The sequence below is a fragment of the Perissodus microlepis genome, chromosome 6 (genome assembly GCF_051167445.1).
Source record: "Perissodus microlepis isolate ML-2025 ecotype Zambia chromosome 6, ASM5116744v1, whole genome shotgun sequence".
NCBI classification, from domain to species: Eukaryota; Metazoa; Chordata; class Actinopteri; order Cichliformes; family Cichlidae; genus Perissodus; species Perissodus microlepis.
Genome location: NC_140466.1, coordinates 20115329 through 20137607, shown reverse-complemented (window position 1 = coordinate 20137607; position 22279 = coordinate 20115329). Strand labels below are relative to the sequence as shown.

Genomic DNA, 22279 nt, shown 5'->3' with positions numbered 1-22279 from the left:
AAGAGCTCGGTGTGGTTTGCAGATGTTATATTTAGATCATCTGATGAGAAACTTTGTTTTGTTGTATTTTTAGTGTTAATAAACCGAAGATCAATTTTCACAACTTCTCATAACTACCAGGCAAGTACAGTGTTTTGTTTTGTTTTTTTTAAAGTTATTTAAAGAAACCCTAAAAAAGAGCAACAAGATCTACTCAAAGCCGTCTTTGTATATGAAAGCACTGAAAATGACTCAGTTATGGGAGGAACAGTATTTTTCTTCTCTGCAAACGTCACCTAGATTTTCCTACATGGGCAAACACTGTGTTCTTCAATGCACATGATTTAGACTGACTTATTTTTCCAATAATAAACTATATCAGTGAGGAATGTGGGGTTGTTTCCTCTGGGCCCTCGCTGCTCCACTTAAGAATCTGACGGGTTGAACAGTGGGGGATTATAGGGTGAATCATGAATGGTCCTTTCTTATCCATGTATGTGACTGATCCAGACTTGTGACCCACACTATTGCATGCCTATAAAAATGGTCATGCTCATCCTTTCTTGTGTGGGACTTTGAGTTTGACTTGCAACAGTGACTCCTAAGGCAAATACATGTTCCCATAAAAAACACGACTTATGGCATGACTTAATGGATGGCAGATCTGTTGATAAAGCCAGACTGAAATATTGCAGAATCCTTTGGATAAATCCGCTGTGCCCATATCAATGAAGAAAGTCCAATTAAAAAACCCTGAAATATCTCATATCCTTTTTGTGCTCCCTGCTAAAGATCAGTTAAAAACAAATGATCTGTCCTGGTATTGTCATAAATTTGTGTCATAATCTTGTCTCTATTTATGTAGTTGAATGCTAAACTGGCTTTGTGATTTATGACCAAATATTTACACAATGATACAAAAAAGAATCATCCAATTTCAGAGTGCTTCAAACCTGTAACAATGAAAACATATACTGTTAGAAAGATGGGATTTGTGAGTTTCACGTGGTTGCCAGTAGGTAGTGAAACCTATCCATAGGTAACTCTACACATAACTGAAAACTTAGCAAAGAAGCAATTTTTGAACCAATTGTATGTTTAGGCAGTTTGTTAAAAGCAGCCTGTTCCAAAAATGCATATTTTGCCAAAGATAACAGTTTGACATGCATAAAATAGAATAGTATAGTATAGTATAGTATATCTGCACCAATAAAGAGATTCCCAAAGAGCTGTTAGCTGAAAACTTGGCATATCTCTGCATGCTGTGCAACATGTCTTTAAAAAATTGAGGACACTGGACAGATAGAGGACAAAACAACGAGAGGGAGACCTAAAAAGAAACAAAAATGTCTGCAGCAGATGAACAGCATCTAAAAGTCACTGGAAAAACTCCAGCAAAGACCAGACATGGGACATGAGAGATGCATCTGGCCCTTCAGCTGACTCATCTACTGTTTGCCAAAACTTCATCAGAAATGGTCTCAGTGGAAGGTTGGATGTCAGGAAGCCATTCTTAAGGAAGACAAACAGGGAGAAAAGACTGGGGTATGCTAAATCACATAAGAACTGGACTGAAAATCAGTGGGAACAGGTCTTATGGAGTGATTAATCAATTTTTGTTTTTTCAAATTCTCGTCAATATATATGTAGCTGGTCAGGAGAGACTGTCAGCAGTGGGTGCCTGAGTGTAAAACACAGTGGAGGCTCTGTCATGTACTGGGGCTGTATTTCAGCAAATGAATACAGTTCTTGATGGAATTGTGAATGCAGTAAAGCACTGTCAGATTTTGATCCACCTGCAATATTATCTAGAAAGCTTCTGATTGGCAATGGCTTCATTTAATGATCCCAAACACACTGCCAATGCAGTAAAAGCATATCTGGATAGAAGGACATTATCAGGCCTGACTAGAGCCCAGAATTTATTGAAGAAGTACGGGATCATCTTGATAGGGAAGAGAACAAACAGCAGCCAAAAGCCAAAGAAGAGCTTTGAATGTCTTTCACAGAATCCTGTAGAATTACTCCTGAAGACTTCTTAAAGAATTTAGAAGAAAGCCTGCCTAAAAAATTTAGACTGTGTTGAAGAATAAAGGTCGTCATACCAAATATTGGCTTTTAAGCGTGTTAGAAATGTAGAAAACACAGTTTTTATATACTGTATTTTCATGTATGTTTTGCAAAGTACATCATTTAAATCTGCCTACTTGTATTTTGTGTTCAGTGTTAAATATTAATTGGTGGCATGCTGGCAAGCTTTGTCTACATGAATGGAGAACATTCCTAACAGTTTCCTAGCTGAAGGTCAGCATACATATTGTTACGTCATGGTTGGTATGTTCACATTCTTGTATTTAGTCCCTCCCTGAACTTCCACAGTAGTTGTAGATCTGTACTCACATCAACGCTACATTTTGCTTTAACCTCCCACATTTAGTGCTTCGCTGCTCTTCCAGTTCACACACAACTGCACACACAGAAACATTGCTCATGGGCATCTTCTCTTGCACATGTTGTTGCCTAAATATGTTTTTTCACAGTATCACTGGTGTATCAGATTGTGACGTACACCAGTTGCCCTGAGGACGGGCAAGATGGTGTGATTGGCAGGGGAAGGCATAGCCTTTTAAATTATAGAGCAGTATTGGGCGTCCGCAGGAGATAATGAGTGGATAGCCTGAGTCATGCTCTGTGTCGGGCTCCGCACTTCAATCACCAACCGTATCCACATGGAAGCTTCTGTAACCGAAAAAAAATCTGCATTTCATTACATGGCACTTGGTGTAAGAGTGCAGAGTGCACCATGTGACATGCAACAGCAGAGTCTTGTTGTACTTGGATGGCTTGCCCTTGAGTTCGACCATCTGTGTCCCCGGAGAGGCAACATTTATGGTAGTGCACAGTTTCCCAGTGCAGCCCCTAAGAAAAGACTCATCCAAAGCTTCAACTCACATCTGGATGACCCAGAGGTTAGAGGCTGGGGTTAGAGAGATAGTTGGAGGGGGCTTCATTCCAGTTTTCTCTTGTGCTTGGACTGTCCCTGTTGGTATGCAGCTGATCCAACTGAAACAAACAAAAAAAAAACCAACACAAAAAACACTCATTATAAATCTGATCATAGCTGAATTTTTAGTGAAATTAGGAGATTACTTACATTTTGAGGTTTTCAACTGGTCCGGGCTTTCCAAATGAAATATTCAGCTTGTGCTATGATCCTAATTTCACTATGGGTTTAAAAACAAATTATGTCAGTTGGTCTTTGTGATATGAAGAGCAGTCATTGCCAGCTTTGCCCTTTCTTTCTGCAAAGTGCTTCACAGAGAAATTACTATATTAGGAAATGAATTGCTGGTATTTTGGTCCTAAATATTTTTTTTTCTTCCCACTTAATCTCCTTGAAAAGAAAATTGTCAGGTTTGTAGCACTTTTAAAGCCGTCTCCATTATTATAAAGTATGTTTTAATGCTGAAATATGATTTACCATTTTAGTGTATTTTTAAATACCTCCCCCCAACCAGATTAACTATAAAGATATCTTGCCTTGTATTTTTTTCACGAGTGCCAGTATTTTTTATCTAAGAATACTTGTAGTTACAAGATGACAAATTTGCTGCAGATATAACTGCCAAAACATTAGAGCAATCTCAGTTGGCTCGCAGCCCGAAGTCTTACGAAGCAGCCTGTCTGTTACTAATCAAAGCCAACTCCTCCTGCCCAGCTCGGTGAAATAGGGAGCTAAAGAAGAATGAAGAAAATGTCTCCTGAAAAGAGAAGCAATATTTCTGAAATAGCGAGTAGCGAGTGTACAGTAGAGGAGGGTGGAGTGTATGGTGTGCTTCGAGAGTTGTGAGACGGGGGATGGGGCTCCTGAGATGTGACTCAGACTCACTGTCAAAACCAGCGGGGAGGGGACCTGATGAGAAAAAAGGATAGAGCGGAGGAGAGAAGGGAGGGCTGGGAGAAAAGAAAACCCAGCCCCTCTTACACCACCTCGACTCTTGAGCGTTCAGCGTCAGCAAAAACCATAATGTGATCAAGATGGAAGTTGTCCATGGACTTTCTGTCTGCCTTCCTCTGGGGGCTTCACTGCCTGTCCAACAGTTTTACTGCGAAGATACTGACTCGAGTCATGAAAAAGGCTCGTAGAAGCTTAAAGTAAGGACTTCTTGCTTGGAAAGAGTGAAGTAAAATTTCCCAAACGTGGACAGATTTCTTTTGATGGATGAATGAAAAGTCAGCTTGAGAAACATCTCTTGGCAAACTGCATTTCAGGAACTAATTGATCTGCAATCTTTGGTTTGGATTATATATTCCACTTCTGGATTTCCACAAAAGCTTTCAGATTATGTTGCTAAACAATGTGTCATCACTGGAGTATTTATGAGAAGTAAACATCAGTGTTCCTCCACTGTAGAATGTGGAGCTCGGCTGTCAGCTGTTCGTTGGAGTGCAAGTAAGAGGAGCGACTGCTTTTTGGACCTTTCCCTTATTTTACATATAACCAAATCAGGTACATGGTTGTGCCAAAGGGTGCAAATGGCAGTTAGAACCGTCATCCTTATGACTTAAAATGAAAATTTGGGAAAAGAAACTCTTCAAGCAGGTCTTCCATTTTTAAAATACTTTTTAAAAAGTATTTGAAAGTATTTTTAAAATACTTTCAATACAAAAAATCAGATTCTTTGTCACAGACTACTTAAGGTGGCTATGCTATGTTGTTTTGAAGTGTGTTATTTACATAGTACAGAATGGTTCTCTTTAATCAAAATATTTTATTTGTCTGTCTCGACACATAGCAGATTTACGGAGTAGTGTAAATCTTCCATGATTTACACTATGTTTCTTCACATCTATAAATTGAAATCAACCACAAAAGGAAGAAAAAACACAGAGCAGTGTAATGCAGTATATCTTAGTTTGAATTCTGTGATAAGACTTGCACTTGGTTCTGTGAGAGTGTTGGATTCTGTTCCAGTTTTACTTCAATCTACTTCAGTCTCTTATTTTTGTAGGTGAATGGGTGCAGAAAGACTGTTAACCAACACCCAGCACTTTTTCAGACTGTTTTTTTTTTTTCACTGTTAAAATGGTGCAAATCTGACAAACTGCTTTGTTTCCAGTTTCCAGTTTGTGATAAGATAAACAATCGGAGGGATGTCTACATTAATCTCAACGATTTAAGCTTTCGCCGTCTTAAAAACTTAAACAATTGTTAGAGATCAGAGTAGTTTACTTGTAGTTGCCAAGCTGAAATATGGAAAAACTCTGCTTCAAAAGAAATCGGTTTCCTGGGTTAAATTAATACACTTGGGTTGCTTACTTGAAAGTTGAAGCATTATTTGTACGTTCAGCTCCTGCAAAGTGAAAACTTTGCAACACTGGCTATTTCTTATCTCCTTTTCTCCTCTTGTTGCACCAGATCTGGTCCTTCTATTTAACCTGGCATCAAAAGCAGCTTTATGGGATAGCATTGGCTGCCCATCATGCCAGTTGCCATACGTAAAAGAAGCTGGGAGGAGCATGTGACTCACCCGTCAGGATTACAGTACAGCTATGATGATCTGGATCTCGTCTGCTGTCATGGGGTCGAAGGCGATGGGCTATGGATGGCTTCTGCGGGTTCGAAACAAGGTAGACGGGCAAGGTGTTCCTCTATGCCAGAGGGATGCCACCAGCTGCCTATAGATGACCCTGCTCAGACTTGTGAAGGGGGAGCTTCTGTGATGAATGATGATTCTGAACCGGAACACTTAAAACTAATGGAAAATAATGGAAAGGATTTGCAGGAGTCAGTGGATCGGTCTTATGAGTTGGTGGGTGCTGGCATACTCCCAAAGACTGACTCTGACTCAGAGGATCGCCAAACCGCAAGCCCGGGGAATTTTGGAGAGTTTTGTAATTCAAACAGTGGTATGTCTAGTGCAAATATTTCTTGTGCAACTGATGATAAGACTATCGATAATAAAAGTGATTTGGGCACAGAAAGTTGCCAGAATCACAGCATGTGCGATGACAGTGTCTTTAAAAGTGCACGTATCTCTCACCAACAATACGTCTCTATCTCTTCCAACAATGTGCCTCCATTGTCTGAATGTGCTGGTGAGCAACCTGGCAAAGTTCCAAACCATCAGGATACAAAGGGGAGCCATAGAGAGGGTTACAGCAGACCTCCTGAAATCACTGGGGCCACAGTAAACTGGTGCTCTGCTGGCGAACAGGAACCTCAAACCGACCTCCCAGATGTTGAGGAAAGCAAGACTGTCATCTCTGACCAGCCTGGTATGAATGCTCTGCTAAGCTCAGCAAATATGGAGGGTGGTGAAGCACTGGCGCTAATCAACAAAACTGTGGAATCATTAGTAGCAGATGGAGAATGTGACAAAGGAATATCTGAGAGCCGGAGTGCATGTTCTGCTGACAAGCAAGATGGATTGAGTGACCTAGGAACTCTAAATGAAAATACAGGACTGAGCTGTCTCTCAAGAGTCACTGTAGGAGAAGAGCGGGACCATGAAGACTGTGCTGGACCGTTGGATAAGGATCATGGTTGGGAAATATCCAACCAGACATTGTTGGAGCAGCACAATGTTGAAATGTTAGCGGAGAGCAGGCCCCAGGGAGAGAAAAGTGCACAAGCAGAAAGCAGCGAGAAAAAAGGACACGTCAGACCTATTGAATCATCTGATGTTAGTGTCATAAATCAGTGTTGCTCTTTAATGGCAGACAGCAACGTGTCATCTAAACAAATGAATTCTGGAGATGCAGGAGATGCCATTGGGACAAACACGACACAGTGTGCAGATAAGGATGTGAAAGGTTCTGGAAGTCAGTCACTGGGAAATACTGACCAAAGTTTAGTGCCTGTTAGTGAGGATCTCGCCATTCCTCATCAGACAGAATATAGTTGTTCAAAACTGGACACTATACCAGAGATCAGCCCGGTGGAGGCAAAAGACAGCTCTCTACTTCATGCTCAAAAGAATAATGATGTTAACAGTACCCCAAATCCAGCTGCTGAGCGCTGCTGTTTGGATGATAAACACGAGGTTGCTGAACAACACACGCAAAACCTGCCACCATGCTCTACAGAGGTCAACGAGGGACTCCATGGTAACCGAGCCTCAGGTCCTCCCTTCAGTGAGTCACCTGCCTCTGAGGTGGCAGATGGTCACAGAGAACACCACCAGCCAGGAGCCACAATGGAGGCGTCAAGGGAAGACGTACGCTCAGTTATATACAACGATACACAAGACGGCAGTTCGGCTTTAGATGGAACATATGAGCATGCAGATCAGAAAGAAGACAACGTGTTCAAAGTGCGGCTGAGAAAGGTAAGAATAAATATGATACAGAAGTGGAATGGATGTACAATTACTAGTTTACTACATGTATACTAGTTTAGATCAGTTTTGCAAGTTCTGTCTTTGTAATTCTGCGACTTGAATGCTTTTAATGAACAGACACTTACTGGGCACACATAATTTTGGTCCCACACTCTGGCAAGTGTCTCGGAAAACACTGACTTCACTCTCACATGCTTACAGATCTGTGAGGGGGCTGTGTGGAAGGGGGGGGGGGGTGGGTCTGTGAAATGTTGTACTTTTTCTCAACCGCTCATTGCAAAACAAGGTCCTATAAGGGCATGGAGACCATGAACGCAGAGGGGCTGGAAGCTCAAAGTAATCTCTAGGGTGAAATGCTTAAACTGTTTTCTCTAGCAAATACTGTATCTTGTGCTGTTTTCACACTGTTAGCAGCATGCTTATGTGGTACAAAAAATATACCAAAAATCTTAGAAGCAGTTCGTGGATTTGGGATCAGTGAAGCAAAGCAACAATCAGACAATCGAAACTGTATTCACTAATAAGTTGCTGTAGTTTCAGTCCTTTTAAAATAACAGTAAGAAGCCCATTAATTTAAACTCAGGGCCCATTAAGAAGGCATGTTGTTTGGACAAGAAACGTATTGTGAGAAGTTAAATTCTTGTGTGACATTCAAGATCAAATTGATCACACTCTTGTAAACAGTGACACATCTGAGTTTGTTTTATTATAAAAACTCGTGGAACGTTTCATATTCATATTAATTCACCTATTTTGCATTAATCAGAAGTATAAATATTTATAGTAACACCATTTATAAGAATGCCAAGGTAACTGCAAAGAGCCACACAGATATTTCCTGATAGAGACTCACTGATATAGGATTTTTAAGGCTCATACCAGTATATGATATTTATTCGTTGAGAGATACAAAGCATAAATAGATTTCCCTAACACTTGTTGTGTGTAGTTATTGATGGGTCCCTACTAAGATAATATGACATTTTTTCCGTCACACAAGTTGTGGATTATTCGTTCACTCTTGACTCTGCTCTAATCCACTGGCTGTTGTGTTTGTGATGTCCCCAGATACATGTTGCCATAAGTGAAGTTAAGAGTGGTGGGCAAAGTTTGCTGCATTATTACCCATAACATGGTTGAAGAGTATTTCTCCTGAATCTTCTTTACTTTTTACATGTATCACCTGTTATAAATGTTGAAATGGATGTATCGGCAAATAGCCAATATCAGCTATTTGCCGATACATCGTTGGGTTCTATTTTTGAATATACCGTATTGTTAGCAATTATAATTTCTCATGTGATGACATAAGTTATGTTATTACAACTCATTCATTATTTGTTTAAGCAAAAGGAGTCCATGTGCAACTGTGTAGTGTATGGTTAACTATAGCTTGTTGGCTATAGTTTACATAATGTGAAAATAGTGCTGATTATTGTGCTATTGTTTGGTCATATTCTGTTGTTTTGTATATAAATCTATTGATGTGTGCTGCCATGACCCTAATAATATACCACAACCCCTTCCTAATAGTAGAATAAAATGCAGGCATACAATAAAAAAAAATATTTGGCTTGTAGTCTAGAATAGAAACCCTAAAATCAGCTGGTGCTGAGTGGTTTATGTGTCATATATTGACACTCTGGTTATAGCTGTGTTCCTGAAAAGCCTATGGGTTGTGTAATCCTAAAGATTATCATAGCATTATTTCCACATAAATTTTTTAGAAACTTTGGAGCCACTTTTAGCCATGACTAATGTTGAAGTCAGTCCACTAACTGCCAAAAACAATAGGTCATACTCCAACAGGGAGACATGGAAAACCAGTGCCACATTTTCCCCTGGCTCTAATTTCAAACCTAGGATGACTTTAAATACCCCACCAAAAAAGCAGGATTTTGGAACTTGAAAAGAGCAGTTAAGCCAGTGGAAGAAGCCAAGACAATTCATCTACCATATGGTAATGGCTTGCCTCATCTTTGACAGCAACGTGATTTGTGTGTCCAGTTTAGCGCAGGAAATGTGCCGTATAGAAGACCATGCTGATAAAATATAAATTAAAAATCTATAGCTTTATCCCACGGGACATAAAAAATGGGAGAAGAGTGTTTTCAATATCATGAAGAGAATTAGTGAGCTTATGTTATTTTCTTTAGTGGATAATGACAGAAGCAGCCTGGAATGATCTCTGACAAGATATTGTACTGACTAATGATTGCATCCCCCAGTAGACCAAGTTTTTGTTACAGATTCAGCTTGTAAAACGAACCCATCTGGTTTGCATAATGCTTGAGATTAAGCTGATATTGGGCTTTGTTACTGTGTTTATTTGTTTTAGCAACAAGGCCTTATCCTGACCCCAAGGCCAAACTGGCTTAACAGTCAGCAGACAACTTGGCAGCATCACCCTCAGTGCTCTCTCTTTTCCTTTTTGGCCTCTTTGTCTGTATTAATTAAGAGAGCCCACTCAATGCAGAGGTCTGAGAAATGGGATGCAGACTGGCTGTAAGACAGGCGACTGAGGGGTCTTGAAAAAAGAGCAAGTTAAGGGGAAGGAGGGATCTAAGAGTTCAAACAGTGTGGGAAACATCTCCCATCTCAAAAAAACAGGAAGTTAAGTGGAATGTTACAGAAACCTCAAAAATGGGAAAGACAGAAAAGAAACCTTCTGAGAACACCCAAACCACCAGAATGCCCCTAAAAACGTTGCCTCTGAGGCAACTGAAGTTTACGCTTGCACTTGTTTTTCACTCTGCCGTTTTGTGGTTGTTTTTGCCATCCCGAGCCAGATGCTTTTGTTCATTCAGCGAGGCCTCGTAAAGATGTCATTGTTTTACAACGGTACAATGTTTCATTGTGATACTTTGCCAAGAAGATGGGACCGTAGCGCTGCGCGCTGCACTCTGCCACGAGCTAGAAATGTCAGTGAATGCATCAGTGTGAAGCGCATTTCCCCGACACACATGGCATGTCTATTTGCGCTCTCAGCAAACCGATAGGATCTGACTTTGACAGCCAAATTGGGCACTAACTGGAAAATAAATGTAGAAGCAGTCATAAGACATTATTAGGGTTGGAGCCGGAAGCCAGGCGCAGGGATGAGGCTACCTTTAGTATCCTGACTCTATTAGCACATTTATGATTAAGCCATGCTGACCATTTCAGCAGACACATTTATGATCTGTAAAAAGTGCATAACCCAAAGATTCCTCTTCAAGGTACTGCATGTAGAGACAAACCAGGCATGAAAGACAGCCTCACATCCACTTGTTTTTGTAGCTTTGCATAAGCATACAGTCACAGTGGCTGTGTGTGTGCCATGAGCTCACTCTCATTAAGAGTTTAACAACATCTGTTAGCGGGGATTGTAACAAGGTTTGTTTGCGGGTAATGGGCCAGCCATGAAATTTCCTCGGGTTCTTCTCAAAGGTAAAGCTCAGACAGGGAGCCACACCCGGTGCCAAGATAAGACAGGCAGAGGGAAATGAAAACATACTGCTTTAAGCAGTGAAGAAAAGGATATTACACGTTTTACTCCTGCTCAAATTGCATGAAAACAACATAGAGCTTAAGGTTAGCAGAGGACAGTGGTAGGTGGAGTGTGATGCAATGCTGGATTGTAGCATGTCGGTCTGCTTGTCTTGCACAAGTCAAACCACCTGAGGTCAGTATGAGACTTGCTATCACAGCCCTAAGATGGATAAATTAGCACAGCAGATTAAAGGGCAAATAAGTGGAGTGTTAAAGTAATGACAGAGGCGAAACAAAAGAGATAGCCATTAAATGGCCACAATGTGTAAATCAGCTATTTTAATTGGCTGAAGTGGAAGGTTGCTGGGGAACACAGAGGAACAAAGAACAAAGGAACAATTAGATGTATTTTGTACTTGAAGTCATGCTTAAAAGTTATAAGCCTTTTAAAACAAAGTCACTGACTCTGTGAATAGTTCTGATCTTACTGTATAGTACTGACTTTTGGCTTTTCCGGTCACATTTCTAATTACATTTCACATATATATTTCATATTTCTGTTCTCTTCCTGATCATCTGGCCACAGATCACAGATGACACTGGAGAAAAAAATTTCCTTAGAGAAGTGGAACAAATTGATTTCGGCACATTTAATGCTGGTCTTAATAGTTTTGTGAGTTTGACTGTTCTCCACTGATCTGTCTCAGCGTGGGCATGCTCGCTTGGACTCGATGGTGCTGCTGCTGATGAAGTTGGACCAGCTAGATCAGGAAATTGAGAATGCCCTCAGTGCTACTTCCTCCATGGACAGCACAGCCACCTTCCATCGACGGCATCACCCGGTACCCGCATAACTGAGTTATCTAGCTGGATGTGACAGCAGTTTTTTCTATATTTGAAACTGTGCAGCAGTTTGGCGTTCTCAGTGAACTATATTGTTTGTTTTTTTACTTGTGCAGGAGTTTGATTTAGGATCCTCTTCAGCAACGTCACAACCACCCACGCATCCACATGCTGCTGTTGTTGCTGCTGCTGCTGCTTTGTCTTCAGGATCTCCACAAGCCCTTGGAGCAAAGCCTAAGAGTGGGGTAAGTCAGCACCCGAATGTATATAGAAATCATAACAAGGTTCCAGATTCCAACTGACTGATCACATTTTCTGGCAAAATGTCACTGACATGACTAAAACACATGGGCAGTTAAAATATGAAAATATTTTTGAAAATGACTAAAAAGCCAGAAAATAGAATAGACAAAAATAGCAAAAAAATAAACTGACATTAACATTTTAACTTAAAAAGCAGTGACAATAAAACACCTAATTTTTCAAGGTGAAAGATCAAATAAATGTTAATGAGATTTAAAGAATATCCTGCATATAAAAAGGTACATTTCTAACATAAAATAGTTTTTTTCTTTCACAGTATGCCCAAAAAAAAAAAACTGTAAGAGGAAATAGTCTTCGCGTTTAGCTTAAGTGTTCGAACTAATCACTTTACAATGTGAGTCACCCGTTCACATGCCAGTTGTAATGGAGCTGCCACAGAAGGCGCCCGCTTGATCTCGATCAGCTTACAGTCTGGTGATCTGCCCGATGATACTTGGGCATACTGAAGAGCCAGGGGTTGGAGAACCAGCCATTCAATAAGTCGATAACCTGCTTGTGCCTCTATAGCCACAACAGCACACTACAAATCAGGCACTACTCTTAACTTCCGAAACACTGGTTAAACTGGGGCCACTGTTGCCAGATTTTAGTCCTGAGGCCTTTTTCGCAAGACATGAGCTGACACGGGTGTTTCATTGTAAAATGTCAAGGACACAAATATGCCTATCATATGACTAAAGTGGTATAGTGGTTAAGTTACTCAGTGGTGCTAGAATAGATGAGACAGCTACTAAGAATCCCAATCTCAGGCATGTAATTCAAGACATAAAGACCTGATGCAGTTAACATCCTCTGCAGGTGTGAAACAGAATGGCATGGTGGAGAAATACCCAATGCAAGTATTTGGCAAAGAGGAAGGGTCTTGGGTTATCTTTTTGCTTGGGGGTGAAGACTTTTTTTTGCTTCCATTGAGATGTATGATGAGATAGTGGGCTGAAGACAGGAAGGTTTGGAAAGAGAGGAGGGAGGGAAACACAGTAAATGTCCCCGGGTATATTTGAACCTGGACCTCTGGAATAGCCTTACAGTATATTGGTCACCTGCTTCATCCGGTGAACACCCGTGAAGGCTCTAGGTTTTAACATTTAGCAAAAAAAAGTAAAGGTTGCCAAACTGAGTGCACTTACTATCTTTCCAATCAAGTGGCTGGAGATTGGTTGTAACTCTATAGATAACAGTGTTGCAACCTGATCTTTGAGAATCACTGAGTTGGACACTCAGTTAGGCTCCCAGTTCACACACGCACACCAAGTGTACAACTTCTTCCTCTGACTCTATACATGCCATTTAATATTTATAGGCCGTGCAACAAAACCTTAGTTTGCATTAGTCTGGGTAAGACTTGCACAGAAACTAGACCTGTGTCACAATCTGTCTCCATTCAGAGGTCCACTTCTATCATGTTATTCTAGAAAAATACATTCAATATTTTTTGATGAACAGCAGCAAAAAATGAGACATGTTTTCCTATTCTGGGGCTTTCACTGGTTTTCCTTTATTTGTTTCTACATTATGCCACCAGAATGATGTAACTATGACCTCCACTCCAAATTGGTCCATAATCTTACTGAGTAAACAGATTTAGGTCCCCACAACACTAGTAATATCTGGACCACACAGACACACATACTCAATCTTCCAATTGTAGGAATGTCCCTCAGCTCTCAGGGCTTAGCAAAGCAGACGTTAAAACTCTCTAATTAGCTGGTTCCAAAGATCTAGATCCCTTCACCCCATCAAAAGGGTCAGAAAGGGGGGGGGTCTGGGAGGTGAAAAGCCAGGGCAAGAGGGAGCAGTGGGGGACACGCTTCGAGTGAGACGTGTGTCTAAAACCCTTGCATGCTCACTTAATGATTTTGTCAGCCTTGCATAGCCATTGCCTACATTCAAGCAAGCCTTTCTATGTCAAAACTGGTTAAAATGACATAGAGCATAACTTTGTAACCTTACAGAAGTGTCTGAGTTACTTTAAAAAAAAAATATATATTAATTTCACGATTTATCTGTTGCAATGCCACAGTTGACATTGCTGTGTGCTGTTTATCTTCCCTGCCGTCAAAAAACATAAGAACAGTTCTTGGTTCATTTAAAGGGTACATATCAACATCCTTAGTGATGTGTGATTTATTATGTCTGTAGCCAGCAGTTTCCACAACCTCCATTCCTACAGTAACCCAAGGTAACTCACTAGGCTTGGGTAAACACAGCTTTCACTGTGCCTAATAGAAGGCCTTTTACAGTGGTGGCCCCGTGGAGTGATTGATTGAGGCCAAAGAGATGAAGACTTGGTGAAGGGGATCTCAGTAGTTCATAGTTGCAGGGGTCCTTTCAGACATAAAATGTTGTGACACCCACTTAATCTTTTTACCTACACAATACAAATTCACTGGCCTTTCCTAAAAGAAAACAGGAAAGGCAATCTGGCAACCTATTGGCTATTTCTGGTGGGTTTAGCCTCTGGAGAGGACAGGGGTTCTGATATAGCCAGCAGATATCTGGGCCAAGACTGTTTGATTATTTTTATTTATTTTAAATGCTTCAGTTCAGTTTAGACTGACAGGTTGTTGGTATTTGTCAGGTCTGTAGACTTTATCAAAGATGAACAAAGCTTCTGGGTGGAAAAATGAAGCCAGTGAAGAAGGGTTAAACCTGCATTCTATCTCAGGGCCACCAGATGGTGATGGCTGTGGCTGCAAAAAGACTTCAAGTATTATAGAAGTGTATAGATAAACAGATTTCTGATTTGACCTTTGGGAACACTTTCCTGTTGGGTTTATGACACATTTTGAGTCATAGTAGATAAAAAATAAAGCCTGTTTTGTAAATCTTGGTTACGATATTTTTTAAAACGAAGGATTATAAGTGCTTACTCTTTGGCTAACAACTTTGGCTAACATTTTATTTTTATTTTATTTAGTAAAAACTGGTTTTAACTGTGGGGCAGCACGGAGGCGCGGTAGTTAGCAATGTCACCTCACTGCAAGTTTGAATCCACCACCTGGCCGGGGCCTCTCTGTGTGGAGTTTGCATGTTCTCCTCATGTTTGCGTGGGTTCTCTCTGAGTACTTCGGCTTCCTCCCACAGTCCAAAGACATGAAGTTAATATGGGTAGGTAAATTTATGATTCTAAATTGCCCATAGATGTGAATGTGAGCGCGTGTGGTTGCCTGTCTCTCTGTGTTAGACTTGCGATATTCTGGCGACCCGTCCAGGGTGGGCCCATTGTAGCTAGCATAGTGCTCCAGCCTCTCGATGACCCTAATAAGGATAAGTGGAAGAGAATGGATGGATAGTTTTAATTTTTATTTTATCTTTAGTTACATATAATAACTTTGGTTAACTGGTAGTTTTGAGATTGCACTTTAGCGGATGTTACTTTTCCACTCCTTACCAGGACATGCAACCAGTGTTTGCTCTAATATTTGCATATTAATTCAGACTGCAAAACAACCTTCTAGTATCAACAGTCTTGGCACTTACCTGTAGACATGAACACACATGCAACTCTAAATAGAGATTACAGGAAAGGCAGTACAAGGCAACTGTCTAAGATTTATTTTTCTTTTGTGTGGGTGTAATCTCAGGTTATAATAGGAAATAACTTAATCCTAATTCCTAGTATTAACTTTTATTCTGTACTAATGACAGCTTTTATAGATTGTACATGTGTTGACTGAATTGCCAGAAGTGCTTATAGTACAACAAATGCATCATCACAAAAGGCATCTAAATCGTAATCAGGTTTAATTTAATTACCACCCCTCTGACACACTATCGCCAATATCTAAGCATTATAATAGAATAATAGGATTTATTGAAAAGCCTCTGAATTATATAAAATTAGGAGGTACCTGTACTTTAGTTGCCCCATACACAGTAAATTGACATATCCAAACAATCAGGTCATACCCATAAAACAAGCCTTGTATTGTCTCACTACAAAAATGTTGAAACAACCAAAATCTCAGATAGGCCTGCTGTAAAATTAAAAGGGAAAAAAATAACCCTATTAGGAAATCTCTCGCCCTTTTCTGCATCGCTTTTTCACCAACATTTGTACATGTTGCCGTGAGCATCTCTTGACATCAGTCAGGAAGGTATTTGCAAGTTTACACAGGACAGAGCAAACAACATATCTCTTTAGCAAACCGGGGGGTGAGTGCAGCCCGACTGAAGGTAAAACGCTACCATACACGCTTTTGTAATTTACGAGAGAGAGGAGCCAAGCTGAAGCAATTAGAGCACAGTCTGGACCGTCTGAGAAAGTAAAATATGGGCATAGTCGATTTGAAATAACTGTTTAACTGCAGTTCTAATTCTTTCTGAATTCTCTGTGATTCCCACATGTACATCAAAGCATCGAGAAAGCTGTGGTGAAAAAGAGTGACACTCTCATCGCTGACATGCACGTGTTTCTGCGTGTGTGTGTTTGTGCAGGATGTGCTAAAAGTAAAGTGTTTATCATTTTTGCATTAACATTCCTTCCATTTCTTCAGCTGGATTATGCAACATGGGTCTGGTGTTTGTGCTGACACTATCCCCATGACACCTCCATAAACACAGTGCAACACTCGGGTGTAAACACACCGCATCTACTGAAGCACTGTCTCATGCTGTCCCGACCTTTACGTAACCACGCTAAAGGTGATATGTGGTTGTATCGGTTTGTGATGAGTGGACATTCACTTGGCATGCACAGTATCATTCCTTTGCTGCTGCTGTGGATAAGGTATTGGGTTCATGTGAATGCATTCTTAGCTCCTTGCAAGTTTAGCCGGTGGGTATTGTTAGCCTCCAGCAGGTGGCTGTTATTCTTGCATAGAATGTGAGCCGAACACTTAGCGGATGTTGTGCTGCAGCAGGTGTTTGTTCTTATGCTGGAACTGCTATTCTTTACTCTGAGTGTTTTTGTTGGCAGGTTTATATTACTTGCTTAGTGTGGCAGGTGTCTTGAACTGTTGGTTAGCTTGCATTATTGTGTTGCAACAGGTGGGTTTTATTTGCTTTATAGACTAGTGGATACACTGATTCGAATGTATATTGTATTCATGGTTGTAAATAATGATTATTTTTGTTTTTTGGTTTGATGATTATGCACTGATTACATTACAAGTTGGTTTCATCAACTGTTTTCTAAAAGTCACAAGAGCATCTTTACCTTTTTTTTTTTTTTGCATTCATTTTACATTATAAAGGACCAGAACAGTAAAAAGTATAAATTATTCATGCTTGACCATCTTAAACCAGTAAACAGGTGTAATAATTTTAAACTAATACAATCCTAGCATAAAAATGAGTATTTATTTGTCCAAAATTAGAGTAGATAAGCACTCTGTAGTGACATTACTGCACCATCTGCAGTGCAAGAAGTATTTGTTATGCGACTCTATTTTTAGGGCTCTGCCGCTGCAAAGGATGTGCCAAGTCACAGAGGCGGGCGGAGCCTGCTGACCCTTATCCACCTTCCTTTAAATGTTACAGTCGGAAACAACATATCAGTCACCTTGGGCAGCGACAGTTCCCATGAGCAAGGCATGTAACACAGAAGCTGCTGAACAAATTGCATAACTGCCCGTTAAATTTAGCACAGGGGTGTTTCACATGTCATGCACATGATGACAGGGAAGGTGCTGGCGGGCACCACCTCTCATCCGTCTTCGGTGAACATTCCATGGAGCGGTGACCTTTGACCGTATGTTTGGATCTGTATTCTGTCTCCATAGTAACAGTATTCAATTTTACCTCTGGTTTCACTGCCAGTGAATTTAGAAAGTAAAAGTTTCCATATCTGGGTTCATGGGATTGTTTTGTTTTTTTCTGGGAGGGATGATTGATTGAGAGATATTTCTATTTCAGAATGACGGAAAGACTCTACTCCCTGTCAGTAGGTTATGTATGAACATGGCTCTTTATCTGTCTGGTGGACAATAGAAGTGCTGTGGTTTGCGTGCTAAGGTCACTGGCAGATCTCTGCTCTGTCCTTCCTCCATGTTCCGGTTTGGCAGCCTCGCAGTCCCCAAACATCCTACATCCAGACCACACCTTCTCCGCGTCCCAGGCAGATAAAAGTCTGAGTATTTTGCTACTTTCACTGCCTTTTATTTATCTTTACATTTACTCTTACCCACTCTCTCCCACTCCTGTCTGTGGTCAATAGTCGACACAATGGGCAACAGGCGTAATTATGTTTGCCTACATTCCACCCACGTATTGGCTTAAAGGCTGTAGTAGGCCATAATGAGTCAGGGAGCTATGAAACCAGTCACCATTCAGTCTGTCAAAGGCTGCCAGCAGTGGCTCTGGTCATGGCCATGCTAGCAGCTTTGTGTAGTGTCATTGTCCCCAAGGTCACTTCTCTGCTGAGCACAGCTGTAACAAGGAGACAAACAGGGACCTGCTGTGGTTTCCAAAAAGAGGGTAAGAAAAAAGAAAAGGCTTATGTTTGGAACAGGATGTGGAAAATGAATTTCTCCTCATGCCCCATAAGGAAATTCCTGTTGAATCAAGGCTAAAGGCAGTGTATAAAGTACTCCAAGGGAATTGATTCACAGTGCCCAATAAATGTATTAGACTACCTGTCACAAAAACAAGAAAGCAACTGTTGAAAACATATTTAAAACTCATAAAAATGTATCATTATTTATCATTTATCAATCTGAACTCGTTTATATCCAAATTTGAGCCAGCACCTTGGACTCAGTAAGAAATGAATCGTGCATAACATTCAACCACTAAAATTCTATTTTTAAGTAAATAACTGTAATTTGTCATTGTAATCAAAATATATTAACTGTGCTTAACTGGAAGAGACTGGCCTCCTGTCCAGGGTGGACCCTGCCTCTTGCCCTATGGTAGCATTAAAACTATAATTTTGATTAAAGAGATTATACAAACTAAAGGATTAATTCTTACAGAAACGTAAGTGCTTTCTATCCAATGTTCACTATCCATCACAAAGCAACTTGGGGTTAGGATCTTACCCAAGGACATTTAGCATGCAGACTGGAGTAGCCAGGCATCAAACCACCAACCTTACAATTAGTAGATGACCTGCTCTATCTCCTGAGCTGCAGCCACCCCATAATATCATATTAATATAACCACAAGTGAAACTCTAATAGAAAGCAGAACACATGGTGTATTTTAGAGATATTGGTATTGTCCACATGCATGAGCCTGACGCATTTGATGTGTTTAACTCTTTAACAGAAGGAGTGCTCTGTTTCAGCAGTGTCATGAATGTCAAATATCACATGATTCTTAGTGTTTACACCCTCAGCTCAACGGCAACTCTCTGTTTTTATAATAACATGTCGTGGCACCGCCCCCAAATCACACCAGCCCAATCATCAATGTGATTTACTGCCTCCATATGGATATCGCTGCTTTTTTTTTTTTTTAACTTAAATGAATCATACTTTTTCATCCATAATTACGTTTAAAAAAATCGCTTCACTATTGGTATCGTGGCATGCACTGAGTCAGTGAATTGAAGCGTGAATCGATTACATAGAGGACATTGCAGAACGTGTAGCAAATATTTGCAAGATGATGGTACTTGTTGACACTAAATCATGAGGATGACTGTAAAATGCAGGCATCTGGAAACACCCCTACAGATACACAGATAATGAAGTGCAGTAAATCACAGAACAAATAAACAGCGTCTCAGGAACACAGACGCACAAATGAATCCACTGTAAAACCAGGTGCAATTTAAGATACACTCACTGGGGCGTGCGGTTTGAGGTTTTAATTGGGACGTTTAAGTCAAGTGTGTGTTTGCATTTTTTTGTTTTCCATCCGTATTTGCCTTGAAGTTAGATTACCTCAGTCAAGAGATACTTGAGCCTCTTGCTCAATTCTTCAGCTTTCCTTAATGTCTTAAGGAAGGAATGCAGCCCACTGGTGTTTTGTGTTTATAGCTAGATGTGCTTGTGGCATTTGAAGTTGTACAGGTGAGGAGTTTACAGTTAGGTCATGCAGGAGAAGAGACTTGAGTGACCTTCTTTGACTGGATGTAGTGCCCTGAAAAGCGAATGGTTAAACCTAAAGTAGATGTTACAAAACCGTGACCCCCGCAAGCGAGTAGCTGTTTTTGCCACAGCACAGGGCCACCATAATCTTGTGCAGAGGACATTCTAATCCCCCTTGTTAACCTACTCTCAGCTTTGTCCTTAAAAATGTCAGCACCTAATCCTGTGGGCAGCATTGTTGTTGCAGTTGGGATCTTAGCTTATCCCTATTAACTCTGGTCCATAACCCACAAATGTGACCTGGTGAGAAGAAGCAGGTGACACATTTAGTGCCTTAATGAGCGTAGTGAAACTGGAGAGATGTAAAACTAAAATTATAAAACTACTTTGTGTGGCTTAATCAGTGGTTTCTTAACTTTTTATCCCACTTTTTTCACATTGCCCTTTGTGGAGCTACTTTAGAGTACAATCCAAAAAGCAATAACTAGGCTTACAGAGTGATTAATTAGTTTTAGATATGATTGTGCGTATGCCTCGATCTGGTGCCAACCATTCTGTTTTGAAAGAACCAAAAAAAAGGAGGGAAAAGAGCTGCATCAGTATATGCTCTGCATGTTCAAACATATGCCTAAGGTGTGGTTATTTGTTCTACTTGTCAAAACATATACATTAGACTGCCTGCTTTCGTAGCATGTTATCTGTTTCTTTTTGCTTAAATTAAAACTTTTAAAAGCATATTTCTCACTTTGCACATTTTCAGCTCAGATTCTTTTTGGCACCTGCTTGCTCTGGTTCTGCTGCTCTCGTTAGGCTTGGTCATACAACAAGCATGAAAAGGACTATTGTCCCTTAAGATGCATAAAGTGGTTTCCTTAATGCTTTACTCATATGAGGTAAAGCAATGGCATTATTCAAAGAGAGAAAAATAAACCGTTTTCCTTTTGGGAGAAAAACGGTCCTGGTCGGACAAGTGAAGAGTTATTGTCTTGTCTGGTGATGGAATCCAAGGGCCACTGAACAGTTCACAGTTTACGCTCCACCACTAAATCCTTCCACAACAGCGCCTGAAACCAGAAGTCCGTTGCTTTGGCTTACGTGTGTAAACAGAGTCAGATGTATGGGGGTGTCTGCGTTTGTACACATCTCACCCTCTCTTACTCCCTTTCAGTGGACATCAGCACGTACAGAACATAACTCATGACTCAAGGTTGGGCGAGGGAACAAGGTCTCAGCTGGCAGTCTCGTGCATGTGTGTGAATGTGAGCAAGTGCACAGGTTGTACGGTGAAATCATTAACCTCGTCACACAGCTAAAGACTGAAAGTGCACCCATTCGTGCTGTAGGTTTTACTTGAGCTTTTTACTGCATTAAAAGATCACAATAAACGTCACAGAGACATTTTCAAGCATCACCTCGTTTTGCGAGGTCACTGTTAAATCCGACATCTGGACGCTACTATACCTTTTCTGCAGAAAATGTTCCAGTGGATCATTAAACCAAGTCATCGCATCACTTCCTGTTGACACATTCTAAGTGTGACATATGGAGACTATTAAAATGAGGGAAGGGGATGCAGGGGAGAAAGGAGAAAATGTGTGGGGTGAATAACTGTGTGCGTGTGTTTGGGAGGGGGGCTTTTCTGGAAAGGAGAAGGTTAAATGAAATTGTTTCCCACGTTTCCCTGCACACATGGACTCTTGGGCTCTGAATAAATTCCTTTGTAAATGCAGGGCAAAAAGAGCACATGAATGCCAGTCAAAATACAGTGAGTTCCAGATAACATCTCCAATGTTCCTAGGAAAGCACGCACACACAGTCAGATGCATTTCTCTTTCCTCTGTCAGACACACACCTTAAGCATCTAGTGCTGGAGACGCAAGCTTACCTGGGCATAAGCCATCTGCACCGATTTAGCCATTCGCGTTAAGTGGCTGACAAAAAAGTTTGGGTTTGCCTGAGCCCCCTAATCCTTGGCCAGCACAAACCATGGGTGGTCACACACACTCGCACATCCACACAAACACACACACACTCACACACACACTGCAGCTGCAGTGCTGGAGGGGGGTGGGGATGAGAGGTTGGCGGTGGGGTTGGAACAGGCCTGGTGGACTGCTTGGGTTTGTTGTGCAAGAGCCACATGCCAGTGGCTTGCTTAACAACTCTGACTACCTCACTCACACAGAAAGGCATGCCACACACAATGAGGGCCCATTACTAAGAGACAAAATAATATTTGTTACTAGGACTGGGTATTGAAAGTCTTTACTTATTTGTCTATAAGCTGTCATGTTTCCATAGTACAAGATAAATTAACCTTTCAGTTACTCAACCCAGGCTTTG

At 40.8% G+C, this 22279-nt stretch overlaps 1 protein-coding gene across 2 annotated transcripts in view; it reads left to right on the top strand.

The window, feature by feature from the left end:
• The first annotated feature begins 3981 nt into the window (after positions 1 to 3981).
• The window catches only part of dlc1 (DLC1 Rho GTPase activating protein), an 81705-nt gene continuing 63407 nt past the window's right edge, over positions 3982 to 22279 (top strand). Inside the window, exons 1-4 of one of the 2 annotated variants that reach the window (XM_084931391.1) lie at positions 3982 to 4134; positions 5399 to 7310; positions 11501 to 11635; positions 11753 to 11881. In XM_084931391.1, coding sequence (XP_084787517.1) covers positions 5463 to 7310; positions 11501 to 11635; positions 11753 to 11881 — 2112 coding nt within the window. In that variant the 5' untranslated portion in view covers positions 3982 to 4134; positions 5399 to 5462. Of the gene's footprint in view, positions 4433 to 5398; positions 7311 to 11500; positions 11636 to 11752; positions 11882 to 22279 lie in introns of both variants that reach the window. The other variant, XM_084931390.1, reaches the window with a different exon arrangement.